The 18,836-nt window shown below is 41.1% G+C and overlaps 1 protein-coding gene across 3 annotated transcripts in view; it reads right to left on the minus strand.

Moving 5' to 3' along the window:
- Positions 1 to 588: 588 nt before the first annotated feature.
- Positions 589 to 18,836, minus strand: part of LOC143793496 (uncharacterized) — a 606,170-nt gene continuing 587,922 nt past the window's right edge. The window contains exons 5-9 of one of the 3 annotated variants that reach the window (XM_077280514.1): positions 7,142 to 7,239; positions 6,985 to 7,063; positions 4,226 to 4,308; positions 3,962 to 4,073; positions 591 to 3,783 (exon numbers count right to left, since the gene is read on the minus strand). In XM_077280514.1, coding sequence (XP_077136629.1) covers positions 1,700 to 3,783; positions 3,962 to 4,073; positions 4,226 to 4,308; positions 6,985 to 7,063; positions 7,142 to 7,239 — 2,456 coding nt within the window. In that variant the 3' untranslated portion in view covers positions 591 to 1,699. Of the gene's footprint in view, positions 3,784 to 3,961; positions 4,074 to 4,225; positions 4,309 to 6,984; positions 7,064 to 7,141; positions 7,240 to 18,836 lie in introns of all 3 variants that reach the window. The other 2 variants (XM_077280513.1, XM_077280515.1) reach the window with 2 other exon arrangements.

The raw sequence follows: 18,836 nt of genomic DNA on the forward strand, positions 1-18,836 counted from the left end.
GGAGCTTCCATAGCCTCTCTACATTCAGGTAACAAAACAACACAAATCACTTTGCTGCAGCTAATATTACCCTGTCTTTTTAATACTTTTAGAATACTGACACATATAAATTTTATTTGTGTGATTAGTATATGGGTCAGGTCTTCATTTTGACTTACACTGCTGCAACTATATATTCTAATGACAGCACCTACCCTTTTACTTATGCTACAGCATCATTTTTTAGACCTTTTTTGTCAAAGTTACTATAAATATGAAAAAAATTACACTAGTGTTCATTTATCTTTTGTACATTATCTGTATCATTTAAGCAATTTGATGCTTCATGAAGAATTGGAATTTAATATAATACCATATTTATCAAATCATACATATTCCATCCTATTTCGTTTAGAGTGCCACCTCTGTGCGTCCTCTATTGTGACATCTCTGCTTATTTTAAAATTGGATTTTAATTGTTTAAATAAAAATATATTTTTGTCATGGATCTCTTCCGTATTCAACCCACTATTTGGATACATTTTGTTATATTGAGGCTAAAGCTTGTCTGCTGGACCCTCAGAATCATGGAGGGTTTTATTGTTTTTCAGAAAAAGAGAGAAGTTACAGTACATTACAAAAAAGGTCAGCAGATCAGGATTTGAGGGAATACATGCCTTCTGCTGTATAAACTGGTCACCAATGGTTTTAAGCAACTTATCAGTTTATTGCTAAAATCAAAACAATGCTGAGTATACAAAAACACAAATATTAAATATACATTGTTCAAATGAATATCAAAGCAAGCTACAAAATATCAACCGTAATAGTAGCTATCAGACAGGAACTCTGTGTACCTCCTACCTACTGTAATCTCTTCTCTTCCGACTCCTCTCCAGATTTGTTGACCTGTCGCTATGTTATCTTTGCACAATGAAGCACACACATCGCACTGGGCCTACTAATAAATAGTGACGCCAGGGATCCCGGCAAGTAGGAGACTGTTTGCAGGGTTCCCATCCAGCAGCCTCAGCATATTCACATGGCTGCTAGACAAGGGTCCTGTGAATCCATTCCCTCCTGTCTACCACATTTCTTTAAAAAACATTTGATAATATTTTTTCACCTTAAATAATAAAACAAAACATGGAAAACAGATCCATTTTTATTTACACTACATGGCCCAATTTGTAACAAAAATGCAGAAACCATAGAGGAGAACCCCTCAAAAAATAATTTAATAAAAGCTTAGCCAGTAAATTCTATGTACAACAAAATGGCACCATTGCAAAAAAAAAATAAAATAAACGAAGTAAAACTGAATGGGAAAAAATATATATTTTGTATTTCCCGAAAACCACCAGTGCATAGAACATGTAATATTTCCTGTGTGTTAAAAGAGTAAGATATTATATGTAAAAATAAAAGACAGATTTTATGTTGTTTATCAAATTCACTCCAAAATTAAAGATAAACTGTAGACACAAAAAATTTAAAAAATGTTGGCTGTTGGAATATGATAATGAAAAAAAAACAACAAACTGGGTTATTAAGGTAAATAAAAGACATAACTTCAAGTCATTAAACCACGTGTTAAAATTTAGTTTATTTTTTGCTCTTAAAGCATTTTCCATGACAAACAATTACAGGGTTTATTCTTTATAATTTATCTAATAAGTCTAAAAATTTGACATTTATTTAAATATTTCACACATATTGATCAAAATGGCTTCTCTGCTGTGTGAATTCGTTGATGCTTAACAAGATTTGATTTATCTGTAAAACACTTCTCACACTGTGAACAAGAATACGGCTTTTCTCCTGTGTGAATTCTCTTGTGTGTAAGAAGATTTGGTTTACTTAGAAAACATTTTCCACACTGTGAACATAAATAAGGTCTCTCACCTGTGTGACTACGTTGATGATCCCTAAGTTTTGTTTTAGTAATAAAGCATTTTCCACATTCTGTACATGAAAACGGCTTCTCTCCTGTGTGAATTCGCTGATGAGTAACAAAACTTGATTTATGTGTAAAACACTTTCCACATTCTGAACATGAATACGGTTTCTCTCCAGTCAGAATTCTCTTATGAAGTCTCTGATGTGTAAGAAGATTTGGTTTACTCAGAAAACATTTTCCACACAACAAACATAAAAATGGCTTCTCTCCTGTGTGACTTCGATGATGATCTCTAAGCTTGGTTTTTGTAATAAAGCACTTTCCACATTCTGAACATGAATATGGTTTTTCTCCTGTGTGGATTCTCTGATGATTAGCAAAACTTGATTTATCTGTAAAGTTTTTCCCACATTCTGAACATGAATACGGCTTCTCCCCTGTGTGAATTCTCATGTGCTTAACAAAACTTGATTTATCTGAAAAACATTTCCCACATTCTAAACAGGAGTATGGCTTTTCCCCTGTGTGGATTCTCTGATGTTTAACAAGTGCTAATTCACGTGCAAAACACTTTCCACATTCTGAACACGAGTGCGTCTTTTTCTCTGTGTGACTTCTCTCATGTCTAAGAAGACTTGATTTATCAGAAAAACATTTCCCACATTCAGAACAGTAATATGGTTTCTCCCCTGTGTGGATTCTCTGATGTTTAACAAGACCTGATTGATGTGCAAAACAATTTCCACATTCTGAACAGGAATACGGTTTCTCACCTGTGTGAATTCTCTGATGTTTAGCAAAACTTGATTGATCTGAAAAACATTTCCCGCATTCTAAACAGGAATATGGTTTCTCCCCTGTGTGGATTCTCTGATGTTTAACAAGACCTGATTGATGTGCAAAACAATTTCCACATTCTGAACATGAATATGGTTTCTCTCCTGTGTGGATTCTCTGATGACTAACAAAACTTGATTTATCAGTAAAGTTTTTTCCACATTCTGAACATGAATACGGCATCTCCCCTGCGTGAATTCTCCTATGTTTAACAAAACTTGATTGATCTGAAAAACATTTCCCACATTCTAAACAGGAGTATGGCTTTTCCCCAGTGTGACTTCTCTGATGTTTAACAAGACCTGACTGATGAGTAAAAAACTTTCCACATTCTGAACATGAATACAGCTTGTCTCCTGTTTGACTTCTCTCATGTCTAACAAGACTTGACTTATCTGAAAAACATTTCCCACATTCAGAACAGGTGTATGGTTTCTCCCCTGTATGGATTCTTTGATGTTTAACAAGATCTGAATGATACGCAAAGCACTTTCCACATTCTGAACATAAATACGGCTTCTCTCCTGTGTGAATTCTCCTATGTTTAACAAAACTTGACTGATCTGAAAAACATTTCCCACATTCTGAACAGGTGTATGGTTTCTCCCCTGTATGACTTCTTCGATGTTTAACAAGACCCGATTGATGTGCAAAACACTTTCCACATTCTGAACATGAATATGGCTTCTCCCCTGTATGTATTCTCTCATGTTTAACAAGACTTGATTTATTTGTAAAGCATTTCCCACATTCTGAACAGGAGTATGACTTCTCACCTGTACGTGTTCCTTCATGAGTAAAAAGACATGAGCTTTTTATGAACTGCTTACCACATTGAAACATATTACCCCATCTCAGATCTGTGCTTATAGTATCAACCTGAGATTGGTCAGGATAAGGTTCCTCACGATTGGGAGGATTATATAACAGGTTTGAACTGTGAAGTCCTGAATTTACATCAGTGGTAATGAGGTTTTCTTCTAAAGTGAGCCGCTTGATATGTTCATCTTCCATTTTATAGTTTAGCGATGACATGGCGTTTTCCTCAGAATTCCCCCAGAAATTTTCTGTTGGCATTAAAAATAGATTATGTAAATTGTAAACTAAAACAACTGTATATACATTAAATAAATGTGAAATAAGTCATTATAAATAACTATGATTGTGAATCTAGAAAATTGGATTACGTTGAAAAAAAAATCACCTAGAAAAATGAGTTCACTTTTAAAATGCAATATGACATACCTGTAATGGTATCAACTAGAATCTCCTCCTTCATATCTCTCATACATAACTGACTGCCACTCATAATATCTTCTGCTTCAAACTCTGCTTTTATTTTAGTCAGATCTTCACCCTGATTTGATCAATAAACCAATTCACTACCATACAGAAAATGGTTAAAAAACAAAAATCACATTCAAATAAGAAACAACCAAAAGTTTAGAACATCTATGAGTGTACTGCACCCTCCGATACAGATCTGATACAGGGCTCTGTGCCACCTACCTGATGACTTTCCGGGACATTGTGACTTTCTTCTGGGCAGTCCTGGGAATACATAGGATGGGGACTACTTTCCATGAGTCCATCTGTATGAAACACAGTTACAGAATAGATCAGGGCTCTCAAGCAGGTGGCCCGCAGCCCTGAGGCGGCTTCATGGGGCACAAAGGCATTGTAGACTCCTTGATGATCGCAGCCTTGTGCAGGAGTTACCAACTTTAGTGCTTTATATCAGTTGAATGTGCATCCGTGGATGCACATTCAATTGAAATGTGTTGCCGTGCAGAGAAAAGGCCTAAAAGGGGGATCGGATGGGACACTACTAAAATATGGGGACATTAGTACAAAAAAGGAAATCAGGATGGGGCATTACTACAAGAAGGGGACCACGATGAGGCATCACTACAAGATGGGGACCAGGATGGGGAATTAAAATGATGACCAGAATAGGACATTACTATAAGAAGGGGACCAGGATGGGACATTACTATAAGAAGGGGACCAGGACGGGACATTACTACAAGAAGGAGACCAGGATGAGGCATTACAATGAGAAGAGGACCAGGATGGGATATTACTATAAGAAGAGGACCAGGATGGGACATTACTATAAGAAGGGGGAAGGGGACGAGGATGGGACATTAGCATAAGAAGGGGATCAGGATGGGACATTACTACGAGAAGGGTACCGGGATGGGGCATTACAATAAGAAGAGGACCAGGATGGGTCATTATTATAACAAAAGGGACCAGCATGAGACAATACTATAAGAGGGGGATCGGGATGGGACACTACTATAAGAATGGGACCAGGATGGGGATATTAGTATAAGAAGGGGACCAGGATGGGGACATTAGTATAGGAAGGGGACCAGGATGGGACATTACTATAAGGGGAATCAGGATGGGATGCTACTATAAGAAGGGGACCAGGAGGGGACAATACTATAAGAAGGGGATAAGGATGTGATATTACTACAATATGGGGACATAAGGCTCTGCTCTAGGTCCCTTACTCTTCTCAATCTATACACTTGGCCTGGGACAACTCAAAGTCCCATGGATTTGAGTACCATCTTTATGCTGATGACACTCAGATCTACCTTTCTGGCCCAGACGTCACCTCTCTGCTGTCCAGAATCCTGGAGTGTCTATCAGCCATATCCTCCTCCTCCTCCTCTCGCTTCCTCAAACTCAATGTTGACAAATCTGAACTCATCATCTTTCCTTCATCTCACAGATCTTCCATACCTGATCTATCTATCACAATAAATGACATCATGCTTTCCCCCGTACTGGAAGTCCGCTGCCTCGGAGTAACCCATGACTCTGCCCTGTCCTTCAAACCGCACATCCAAGCTCTTTCCACCTCCTGTCGCCTCTAGATCAAAAATATCTCCAGAATCCGTCCTTTCCTCAACCCTCAATCTACTAAAATGCTTGTGCATACCCTCATCATCTCCCGCCTTGACTACTGCAACATCCTTTTCTGTGGCCTCCCTGCTAACACTGTCGCACCTCTCCAGTCCATCCTTAACTCTGCTGCCTGACTAATTAATCTCTCTCCTCGCTACTCCTCCGCTTCTTCCCTCTGCAAATCTCTTCACTGGCTCCCATTCCCTCAGCATATCCAGTTCAAGTTAGTAATACTGACCTACAAAGCCATCCATAACCTGTCTCCTCCATATATCTCTGACCTAATCTCCCGATATGTTCCCTCACGTAATCTCCAGTCCTCCCAAGGCCTCCTTCTCTCCTCCACATTTATTCGCTCCTCCCCTCCTCCACATTTATTCGCTCCTCCCCTCCAACCGCCTCCAAGACTTCTCCCGAATATCCCCCATCCTCGAATTCTTTGCCCCAACAGGTCCGACTATCAACCACATTCGGATCCTTCAGACGGAACCTGAAAACCCATCTCTTCAGGAAAGCCTACAGCCTGCACTGACCCCTCTGCCTCCTCACCACTACCAGAGCTACCGCCTCACAAACACCGGAGCTCCTGCAATCCTCAACCTATTGTCTCCATCCCCACTATCCTGTAGAATGTAAGCCCGCAAGGGCAGGGTCCTCGCCCCTCTGTATCAGTCTGTCATTGTTAGTTTGTTTACTGTAAGTGATATCTGTAATTTGTATGTAACCCATAAATAATTAGTACAAAAAGGAAATCAGGATGGGGAATTACTACAAGAGCGGGACCACGATAAGGCGTCACTTCAAGATGGGGATCAGGATGGGGCACAAGATGTTTGCCAGAATTACTGTATGGTGCTAATTGTAAGACAATATTACTGTGTGGGCCAATTGAGAGAAACAAAATTGGAAAAATATAAAAAATAATAAATTCAAAATAAAGCATTATAAACTATTTTGCCACTAAAAATGCTGTTATATATATTAAAAAGTTAACAAAAAAGTGAATGTTTGTTATCGCCACATCCATAAGCTATAAAGCTGGACCACAACCCATACGATGAATGCCATTTTAAAAAATAATATAAACACGGCAAAAATGTTCAAAAGGTGTATATATATATATATATATATATATATATATATATATATATATATATATATAGGTATCACTAAATATTACTTTGTCTTGAAAAGAATGTGGCCTCCCAAATTCAAATGTTTTCTATGTGCGGACCATATACCCACCAAGATTGAGATCCCTGGAATAGATCATATCATGTGATGATGAGATGATAGGAGTAGTAGTAAGTGACCACAGAACAGACATGACAGTCTCCCCTCCTCACCCTGCTGATCGGCCCATTCATCCATCATCTCTTCTGCGTCATCTATGACCTCAACCTTAATATCAATCAGATCTTCACCCTAAAAAGAAAAATGTAAGATGAGCTCAGGTCCCATCACTTCATGGTCAGATGTTGTGGAGGCTTCAGTGTCTTCTACCTGATGATCCTCCGGGATGTTGTGATTCTCCTCCGGACAGTCCTGGGAATACAGAGGACGGGGACATCTCTCTGGTGGATTTCTCCTCCTGGATCCATCTGTTGGAGACACATCCTCGTTGACTGAATCTGTCCTACAAGTCTCTCAGCACCATTTGCTCATTGTTTTGGCTTTTCTTTTAACAGGGCCCAAGAATCATTGTTGTGGTCACAAAAAAATATATTGCCAATGGCAGAAAGTAAACAATATCATTTATATATAATTCATCAGTAACATGATCATAAAAGAATTCCATTCATAAGATCATAAAGAACAAGAGATATTACCAGTCCCAGAGAGCACAGCGACTCTCCAGTATTACAAACAATAGATTTTCTTGTGATCATATTATTGAGATCTTGTCGTGACCTTTTTGTCTGCTGTTTGTGCCTTCAGTGCAGATTCCCGGGATAATAGGGAAGCATGTTTATGACGATTATTAATAAAATATATATCTGCACTGCACTTTATATTAATTGGTGGTGTATTGAATTTGCTTCCTTGGGCTCCCGGCATTCTGGACAGTGGAGTTAAGGCCCCGTCTCACACAGCGACGCTGCAGCGATACAGACAACGATGCTGATCGCTGCAGCGTTGCTGTGTGGTCGCTGTGTGGTCGCTGGGGAGCTGTCACACAGACAGCTCTCTCCAGCGACCAACGATCAGGGGAACGACTTCGGCATCGTTGAAACTGTCTTCAACGATGCCGAAGTCCCCCTGCAGCACCCGGGTAACCAGGGTAAACATCGGGTTACTAAGCGCAGGGCCGCGCTTAGTAACCCGATGTTTACCCTGGTTACCAGCGTAAATGTAAAAAAAACAAACACTACATACTCACCATCTGTTGCCCGTCAGGTCCCTTGCCGTCCGCTTCCTGCTCTGACTGTGTGCCGCCGTACAGTGAGAGCTGAGCGCAGCGGTGACGTCACTGCTCTGCTCTCACTTTACGGCGGCACTCAGTCAGAGCAGGAAGCGGACGGCAAGGGACCTGACGGGCAACAGATGGTGAGTATGTAGTGTTTGTTTTTTTTTACATTTACGCTGGTAACCAGGGTAAACATCGGGTTACTAAGCGCGGCCTTGCGCTTAGTAACCCGATGTTTACCCTGGTTACCAGTGAAGACATCGCTGGATCGGTGTCACACACACCGATTCAGCGATGTCAGCGGGACCTCAACGACCAAAAAAAGGTCCAGGCCATTCTGACACGATCAGCGATCTCGCAGCAGGGGCCTGATCGCTGGTACGTGTCACACATAGCGAGATCGCTACTGAGGTCGCTGTTGCGTCACAAAACTTGTGACTCAGCAGCGATCTCGCTAGCGATCTCGCTATGTGAGACGGGGCCTTAAAACCTCTTTGTCCTTACTGATCAGTGATAGTGCTGTGTGTGCTATTGTTTGTTCCTTGTTTTTTATTGTGTCTTGTCATTCATTCTTTTCTAATAGTTTGTCCTTGTTTGGGGTCTACATTTAATAAAATAAATTGAACATAATCAGTGATTTTTTTTATCTATTTTTCAAGTGTTTTTTTTTTTCGTTTTTAGTGTCAGTGATTTGAGACTGGGAAGGAGGTTCATCTTCCAACAAAACAATGAACCAAAGTATACTGCTAAAGCAACACTCAAGTGGTTTAAGGGGAAACGTGTAAGTGTTCTGGAGTGTTCTGGAGTGGCCGAGTCACAGCCCAGACCTTAATCTAATTGAGAATCTGTGGTCAGACTTGATGACTGATGCTCATCACTGGAAAGTCTCTAACTTGAAGGAGCTGGAGCAGTTTTGCCTTCAGGAATAGGCAAAAATCCAGACAGATATGGAATACTCAGAGACTTATCCAAAGTGACTGCAGCTGTAATTGTCACAAAAGGAGGCTCTACAAAGTACTGACTTTAGGGGGTGAATAGTTATGCACACTGAGGTTCTCAGTAATTGTGTCCTATTTGTTGTTTGCTTCATAATAAAAAGAAAACCAAACGTCCACAGTTTTAGGCATGTTCTTTACATAAACTGAAGCAAGCTGTCAAAAAAACCTGTGAAATTCCAGGTTGTGAGGTAGCAAAACATAAATTATTGGGGGACCAGAATGGGGCATGACTATAAGAAGAGGACCAAGATGCAGCGTTAGTAGAAGATGCGATCAGGATGGGGCAATACTATAAGATGGGTAACAGAATGGGGAATTACTATAAGAGGAACAGAATGGGGCATTACTATAAGATGGGTAACAGAATGGGGAATTACTATAAGAGGAACAGAATGGGGCATTACTATAAGATGGGTAACAGAATGGGGAATTACTATAAGATGGGTAACAGAATGGGGAATTACTATAAGAGGAACAGAATGGGGCATTACTATAAGATGGGGAACAGAATGGGGCATTACTATAAGATGGGTAACAGAATGGGGAATTACTATAAGATGGGTAACAGAATGGGGAATTACTATAAGGGGAACAGAATGGGACATTACTATAAGATGGGTAACAGAATGGGGAATAACTATAAGATGGGGAACAGAATGGGGCATTACTATAAGAAGGGGAACAGAATGGGGCATTACTATAAGATGGGGAACAGAATGGGGCATTACTATAAGATGGGGAACTGTTATGACCCCAATGGCAGAGGGTCTCAGAAATAACTACTAAGTCTGCAAACACAAAAACCAGCTCATAGGGCAGTGGTAACTGGGCTGACCATATATCTAATCCTAGCACCACAAATAACAGCAGCCGGGGAACGTGCCTACATTGATTCTAGACGTCTCGCGCCAGCCGGAGAACTAACTAACCCTAGTAGGGAAAAGAAAGACCTTTCTTGCCTCCAGAGAAAAGACCCCAAAAGTTGGATACAAGCCCCCAACAAATAATAACGGTGAGGTAAGAGGAAAAGACAAACATAAGAATGAGCTAGGTATTTAGCAAAGAGAGGCCCACTAGCTAATAGCAGAATATAGTAAGATAACTTATATGGTCAGCAAAAACCCTATCAAAAATATCCACGCTGGAAATTCAAGAACCCGCGAACCGTCTAACGGCCCGGGGGGAGAACACCAGCCCCCTAGAGCTTCCAGCAAGGTCAAGAATCACATTTAGTACAAGCTGGACAAAAAATGAGAGCAAGCAAATAACCCAAAAAACAAAGAAGCAAGACTTAGCTTAATTTTGCACCAACCAGGACCAGCAGATAGGAGCAAACAGAAGGGATCTGATTACAACGATGCCAGGCACTGGACTAAGGATCCAGGAGGTTTATATAGCAACACCCCTGGACTAACGACCCAGGTGGGTGCAAACTGAGGGAAGAAAATCCCAGAGTCATATCACTAGTAACCACAAGAGGGAGCCAAAAAGTCTAATTCACAACAGGGAACAGAATGGGGCATTACTATAAGAAGGGTAACAGAATGGGGCATTACTATAAGATGGGGAACAGAATGGGGCATTACTATAAGATGGGGAACAGAATGTGGCATTACTATAAGATGGGGAACAGAATGGGACATTACTATAAGATGGGGAACAGAATGGGACATTACTATAAGATGGGGAACAGAATGGGGCATTACTATAAGATGGGGAACAGAATGGGGCATTACTATAAGATGGGGAACAGAATGGGACATTACTATAAGAGGAACAGAATGGGGCATTACTATAAGATGGGGAACAGAATGGGGCATTACTATAAGATGGGGAACAGAATGGGGCATTACTATAAGATGGGTAACAGAATAGGGAATTACTATAAGATGGGTAACAGAATAGGGAATTACTATAAGAGGAACAGAATGGGGCATTACTATAAGATGGGGAACAGAATGGGACATTACTATAAGATGGGGAACAGAATGGGGCATTACTATAAGATGGGGAACAGAATGGGGAATTACTATAAGATGGGTAACAGAATGGGGCATTACTATAAGATGGGTAACAGAATGGGGCATTACTATAAGAAGGGGAACAGAATGGGGCATTACTATAAGAAGCGGAACAGAGTGGGGCATTACTATAAGATGGGTAACAGAATGGGGCATTACTATAAGATGGGTAACAATGGGGCATTACTATAAGATGGGTAACAGAATGGGGCATTACTATAAGAAGGGGAACAGAATGGGGCATTACTATAAGAAGGGGAACAGAATGGGGCATTACTATAAGAAGGGGAGCAGAATGGGGCATTACTATAAGAAGCGGAACAGAGTGGGGCATTACTATAAGATGGGGAACAGAATGGGGCATTACTATAAGATGGGTAACAGAATGGGGCATTACTATAAGAAGGGGAACAGAATGGGGCATTACTATAAGATGGGGAACAGAATGGGGAATTACTATAAGATGGGTAACAGAATGGGGCATTACTATAAGATGGGTAACAGAATGGGGCATTACTATAAGAAGGGGAACAGAATCTGGCATTACTATAAGAAGGGGAACAGAATGGGGCATTACTATAAGAAGCGGAACAGAGTGGGGCATTACTATAAGATGGGGAACAGAATGGGGCATTACTATAAGATGGGGAACAGAATGGGGCATTACTATAAGGGGAACAGAATGGGGCATTACTATAAGATGTGTAACAGAATGGGGCATTACTATAAGATGGGTAACAGAATGGGGCATTACTATAAGGGGAACAGAATGGGGCATTACTATAAGATGGGGAACAGGATGGGGCATTACTATAAGATGGGGAACAGAATGGGGTATTACAATAAGATGGGATCAGGATGGGGCATTACTATAGAAGGGGAACAGAATGGGGCATTACAATAAGATGGGATCAGGATGGGGCATTACTATAGAAGGGGAACAGAATGGGGCATTACTATAAGATGGGGAACAGAATGGGGCATTACTATAAGATGGGGAACAGAATGGGGCATTACTATAAGATGGGATCAGGATGGAGCATTAGTATTATAAGGTAAGTAAAGACTAAAACTATATAATTGCGCTGTGGAAAACCAGTACATGCTGGTATGGAGGAAAATAGCGACACCATTAGCTAGGTCAGGGGTGATGTAGTGCAAGATTAAGTACTTTTATTACATACAACTAATATTAGGTGAAAAGATTAATGTATGAGATCAATGAATCGTAGTGAGTAACAGAATAAAACGTTATTGAAGCCGCACAGCTGGTCCCATCTTCATAGAAGGAAAAGATAAGTGTTTTCCAGTAAGAAGATCTAAAGTGAATTTTCTGATAAGATATATTACTATATTACAAAGTTTCTTATATTCTCTGGTATTATTGATTTACACAAAGTCTGGTGAGAGTATAATTCTCTTGTATAACCGCACAGAGATATCACTCGTTGTCAGCAGGGTGGTATCATCACCATATGTCAGAATGCTGATGCCTCCACCGATTTTCACCCCAACACTGGAATCATCCAAGTCCAGCTTCCTCATAAATACTGCATAGAAAAGAAGAGTGGAGTCTTAGAAGAGTGGCAGGTTCAGGCATCCGTGTGAACCTACATGGAAACTGTAATGTCCACATTGCTGGTGCTTGTGGTTTAGATCCATTATGGTGCCGTTTAGTAAGTTATTCTGGACACTTTATAACTTTATATACTGGTTTTAATTATTCCTGCTATTTTATCTTCTTCGCGACATTTGACGTACCTATACGTCATGGTCCGATAGGGGTTCTCGACCAATGACATAGAAGTACGTCATGCATTCATGCGTGGCACAGGAGCTGTGCCCGCGTGATCGTCCCCAGGAGCTTGGCTTACATTACCAGGCTCTCACAGCCAGTAGCGGTGAACGCACTGCCCCAGATTGTTTACCCCCAAAATGCCGCGATCATATCCGATCACAATATTTAGTAGGCTGAGGGATGGGGCTCCCTCTCCCATCCAATCAGCACCCATGCAAAGTCATCGCGAGGGCCCGATAGTCCTCATGGCAACCCAAGGTCAACGGCATCCGGGTCTTCAATGTATGGAAAGCCTGTTAGACCATGCTCAGAGCATAGTTTAAGAGGCTTCTGTCAGTGCAACATGAACAGGTATAATGCACTGTAATTATACTAGCAAGCACAACCATGAAAGTTAAAGTCCCATAAAGAGACTAAGTAAAAAAGTAAAAAGAAAAAAAAGTATCGTATTTTTCGCTTTATAAGATGCACTTTTATGATCCCCAAAATTAGGGGGGAAATGAGGGTGCATCTTATAACCCAACACTGTTCTTACTGATGCTGTGGGTCCGAAGCTGGGGGTGTTGTGGTGGTGTGGTACGGCGGCGAGCGGTCGTCCTGAGGTGGTGGTATGGTGGCGAGCGGTGGTCCTGAGGGGGTGGTATGGTGGCGAGCGGTGGTTGTACGGAGGTGAGCGGTGGCGGCATATGATGGCCGCCATTCTTTTTCTGGGGTCCGGTGTCCGGCTTCTGGCATCTCCGTCGGCACAGGTGCAGATGTAGGAAAGCCGAGATCTCTATCCGCACCTGCCTCTACACAATGTGAACAGGAAAATGGCCGCAGTGCAAACGCAGATGGAGCTCTCGGCCCGGCCTCGATGACGTCACCGCTGGTCAATGATCAGTCAGCTGGTCAGCAGTTCATTCACCAGTGGTTCTCAGCCTGGACGGTCGCAACTTGGCACCGTGCAGGTTCAAAACTGTTTCTCCCCCAGACATGGATTACGGCATGGGACAGAACGACGGACAGGTATGGTATATTGTTGTGTTTTTTATTTTACTTTTATTACAGGAGATCGAGGGCTTCGGTGGAATTAGGCGAGGTTGTAAGTATGGATTAATTAAGAATATTAAAGGACTTTATTCTGACTGTGTCTTTATTTACCATATAACTACAGTTAGGTCCATATATATTTGGACAGAGACAACATTTTTCTCATTTTGGTTATAGACATTACCACAATGAATTTTAAACAAAACAATTCAGATGCAGTTGAAGTTCAGACTTTCAGCTTTCATTTGAGGGTATCCACATTAAAATTGGATGAAGGGTTTAGGAGTTTCAGCTCCTTAACATGTGCCACCCTGTTTTTAAAGGGACCAAAAGTAATTGGACAGATTCAATAATTTTAAATAAAATGTTCATTTCTAGTACTTGGTTGAAAACCCTTTGTTGGCAATGACTGCCTGAAGTCTTGAACTCATGGACATCACCAGACGCTGTGTTTCCTCCTTTTTGATGCTCTGCCAGGCCTTCACTGCGGTGGTTTTCAGTTGCTGTCTGTTTGTGGGCCTTTCTGTCTGAAGTTTAGCCTTTAACAAATGAAATGCTGCTCAGTTGGGTTGAGATCAGGTGACTGACTTGGCCATTCAATAATATTCCACTTCTTTGCTTTATTAAACTCCTGGGTTGCTTTGGCTTTATGTTTTGGGCCATTGTCCATCTGTAGTATGAAACGACGACCAATCAGTTTGGCTGCATTTGGCTGGATCTGAGCACACAGTATGGCGGCTCTGAATACCTCAGAATTCATTCCTGTGTCACATCATCAATAAACACTAGTGACCCAGTGCCACTGGCAGCCATGCATGCCCAAGCCATCACACTGCCTCCGCCGTGGTTTACAGATGATGTGGTATGCTTTGGATCATGAGCTGTACCACGCCTTCACCATACTTTTCTCTTTCCATCATTCTGGTAGAGGTTGATCTTGGTTTCATCTGTCCAAAGAATGTTCTTCCAGAACTGTGCCGGCATTTTTAGATGTTTTTAGCCTTTTTATGCTTGACGCTTATGAGTGGCTTGCACCGTGCAGTGAACCCTCTGTATTTACTTTCATGCAGTCTTCTCTTTATGATAGATTTGGATATTGATACGCCGACCTCCTGGAGAGTGTTGGTCACTTGGTTGGCTGTTGTGAAGGGGTTTCTCTTCACCATGGAGATTATTCTGCGATCATCCACCACTGTTGTCTTCCGTGGGCGCCCAGGTCTTTTTGCATTGATGAGATCACCAGTGCTTTCTTTCCTTCTCAGGATGTACCAAACTGTACATTTTGCCACTCCTAATATTGTAGCAATTTCTCGGATGGGTTTTTTCTCTGTTTTCACAGCTTAAGGATGGCTTGTTTCACCTTCATGGAGAGCACTTTTGACCGCATGTTTACTTCATAGGAAAACCTTCCAAATGCAAGCACCACACCTCAAATCAACTCCAGGCCCTTTATCTGCTTAATTGAGAATGACATAATGAAGGGATTGCCCACACCTGTCCATGAAATAGCCTTGGAGTCAATTGTCCAATTACTTTTGGTCCCTTTAAAAAACAGGGTGGCACAGGTTAAGGAGCTGAAACTCCTAAACTCTTCATCCAATTTTAATATGGATCCCCTCAAATGAAAGCTGAAAGTCTGAACTTCAACTGCATCTGAATTGTTTTGTTTAAAATTAAATTGTGGTAATGTCTATAACCAAAATGAGAAAAATGTTGTCTCTGTCCAAATATATATGGACCTAACTGTATAAACTGTGTGCAGAATTATTAGGCAAGTTATTTTGCTCACATAACACTTTTTATACATGTTGTCCTACTCCTATTTCAGAGCTGCAACGTTACTAGAGTAACAAAAAGCACAAGGTGTGCGATACTCAGGGACATGGCCAAGGTAAGGAAGGCTGAAAAACGACCACTTTTGAACAAGAAACATAAGATAAAACGTCAAGACTGGGCCAAGAAATATCTTAAGACTGACTCTTCAAAGGTTTTCTGGACTGATGAAATGAGAGTGACTCTTGATGGGCCAGATGGATGGGCCGGAGGCTGGATCAGTAAAGGGCAGAGAGCTCCACTCCGACTCAGACGCCAGCAAGGTGGAGGTGGGGGACTGGTATGGGCTGGGATCATCAAAGATGAACTTGTGGGACCTTTTCTGGTTGAGGATACAGTGAAGCTCAACTCCCAGACCTACTGACAGTTTCGGGAAGACAACTTCTTCAAGCAGTGGTACAGGAAAAAGTCGGTATCATTCAAGAAAAACATGATTTTCATGCAGGACAATGCTCCATCAGATGCCTCCAACTACTCCACAGCGTGGCTGGCCAGTAAAGGTCCCAAAGAAGAAAAAATAATGACATGGACCACTTGTTCACCTGGTCTGAACCCCATAGAGAACCTGTGATCCCTCATAAAATGTGATATCTACAGGGACGGAAAACAGTCCACCTCTCGGAGCAGTGTCTGGAGGCTGTGGTGGCTGCTGCAGGCAATGTTGATCGTAAACAGATCAAGCAACAGACAGAATCTATGGATGGAGGCTGCTGAGTGTCATCATAAAGAAAGGGGGCTATATTGGTCACTCATTTTTTGGGGTTTTGTTTTTGCATGTCAGAAATGTTTATTTCTAAATTTTGTGCAGTGATATTGGTTTACCTGGTAAAAATAAACAAGTGAGATGGGAATATATTTGGTTTTTATTAACCCCTTAGTGACAGAGCCAATTTGGTACTTAATGACCGAGCCAATTTTTACAATTCTGACCAGTGTCACTTTATGAGGTTATAACTCTGGAACGCTTTATCGGATCCCGCTGATTCTGAGATTGTTTTTTCGTGACATGTTGTACTTCAAGTTAGTGGTAACATTTCTTCGATATTACTTGCGATTATTTATGAAAAAAATGGAAATATGGCGAAAATTTTTAAAATTTTGCAATTTTCAAACTTTGTATTTTTATGCCCTTAAATCAGAGAGATATGTCACAAAAAATAGTTAATAAATAACATTTCTCACATGTCTACTTTACATCAGCACAATTTTGGAAACAATTTTTTTTTTTGTTAGGGAGTTATAAGGGTTAAAAGTTGACCAGCAATTTCTCATTTTTACAACACCATGTTTTTTTTAGGGACCACATCACCTTTGAAGTGATTTTGAGGGGTCTATATGATAGAAAATAACCAAGTGTGACACCATTCTAAAAACTGCACCCCTCAAGCTGCTCAAAACCATATTCAAGAAGTTTATTAACCCTTTACGTACTTCACAGGAACTAAAACAATGTGGAAGAAAAAAATGAACATTTTACTTTTTTTTGCAAACATTTTACTTCAGAACCATTTTTTTTAATTTTCACAAGTGTAAAAACAGAAATTTAACCACAAATTTTGTTGTGCAATTTTTCCTGAGTACACCGATACCCCATATGTGGAGGTAAACCACTGTTTGGGCGCACCGCAGAGCTTGGAAGTGAAGGAGCACCGTTTGACTGTTTCAATGCAGAATTGGCTGGAATTGAGATCGGACGCCATGTCGCGTTTGGAGAGCCCCTAATGTGCCTAAACAGTGGAAACCCCCCACAAGTGACACCATTTTGGAAACTAGACCCCCCAAGGAACCTATCTAGATGTGTGGTGAGCACTTTGAACCCCCAAGTGCTTCACAGAAGTTTATAACGTAGAGCCGTGAAAATAAAAAATCGCATTTGTTTTCACAAAAATGATTTTTTCACCCACAAATTCTTATTTTCACAAGGGTAACAGGAGAAATTAGACCACAAAAGTTGTTGTGCAATTTCTCCTGAGTACGTTGATACCCCATATGTGGAGGTAAACCACTGTTTGGGCGCACCGCAGAGCTTGGAAGTGAAGGAGCACCGTTTGACTTTTTCAATGCAGAATTGGCTGGAATTGAGATCGGATGCCATGTCGCGTTTGGAGAGTCCCTGATGTGCCTAAACAGTGGAAACCCCCCACAAGTGACACCATTTTGGAAACTAGACCCCTTAAGGAACTTATCTAGATGTGTGGTGAGCACTTTGAACCCCCAAGTGCTTCACAGAAGTTTATAACGTAGAGCCGTGAAAATAAAAAATCTCATTTTTTCTACAAAAATGATCTTTTTGCCCCCAAATTTTTATTTTCACAAGGGTAACAGGAGAAATTAGGCCACAAAAGTTGTTGTGCAATTTCTCCTGAGTACGTCGATACCCCATATATGGGGGTAAACCACTGTTTGGGCGCACCGCAGAGCTTGGAAGAGAAGGAGTGTCGTTTTACTTTTTCAATGTAAAATTGGCTGGAATTGAGATCGGACGCCATGTCACGTTTGGAGAGCCGCTGATGTGCCTAAACAGTAGAGACCCCCCACATATGACACCATTTTGGAAACTAGACCCCTTAAGGAACTTATCTAGATGTGTGGTGAGCACTTTAAACCCCCAGGTGCTTCACAGAAGTTTATAACGTAGAGCCGTGAAAATAAAAAAATCGCATTTTTTCTACAAAAATGATCTTTTTGCCTCCAAATTTTTATTTTACCAAGGGTAACAGGAGAAAATGGACCCCAGAAGCTGTTGTACAATTTGTCTTGAGTACGCCGACACCCCATATGTGGGGGTAAACCACTGGTTGGGCGCATGGCTGAGCTCGGAAGCAAAGGAGCGCCATTTGACTTTTCAATGCAAAATTGACTGGAATTGAGATCGGACGCCATGTCGCGTTTGGAGAGCCCCTGATGTGCCTAAACAGCAGAAACCCCCCAAAAGTGACCCCATTTTGGAAACTAGACCCCCCATGGAACTTATCTAGATGTGTAGTGAGAACTTTGAATGCCCAAGTGCATCACAGAAGTTTATAATGCAGAGTCGTGAAAATAAAAAATATATATTTTTTAACAATAAAGATTTTTTAGCCCCCAAGTTTTTATTTTCACAAGGGTA

Source organism: Ranitomeya variabilis, chromosome 1 (genome assembly GCF_051348905.1).
Source record: "Ranitomeya variabilis isolate aRanVar5 chromosome 1, aRanVar5.hap1, whole genome shotgun sequence".
Taxonomy (NCBI): Eukaryota; Metazoa; Chordata; class Amphibia; order Anura; family Dendrobatidae; genus Ranitomeya; species Ranitomeya variabilis.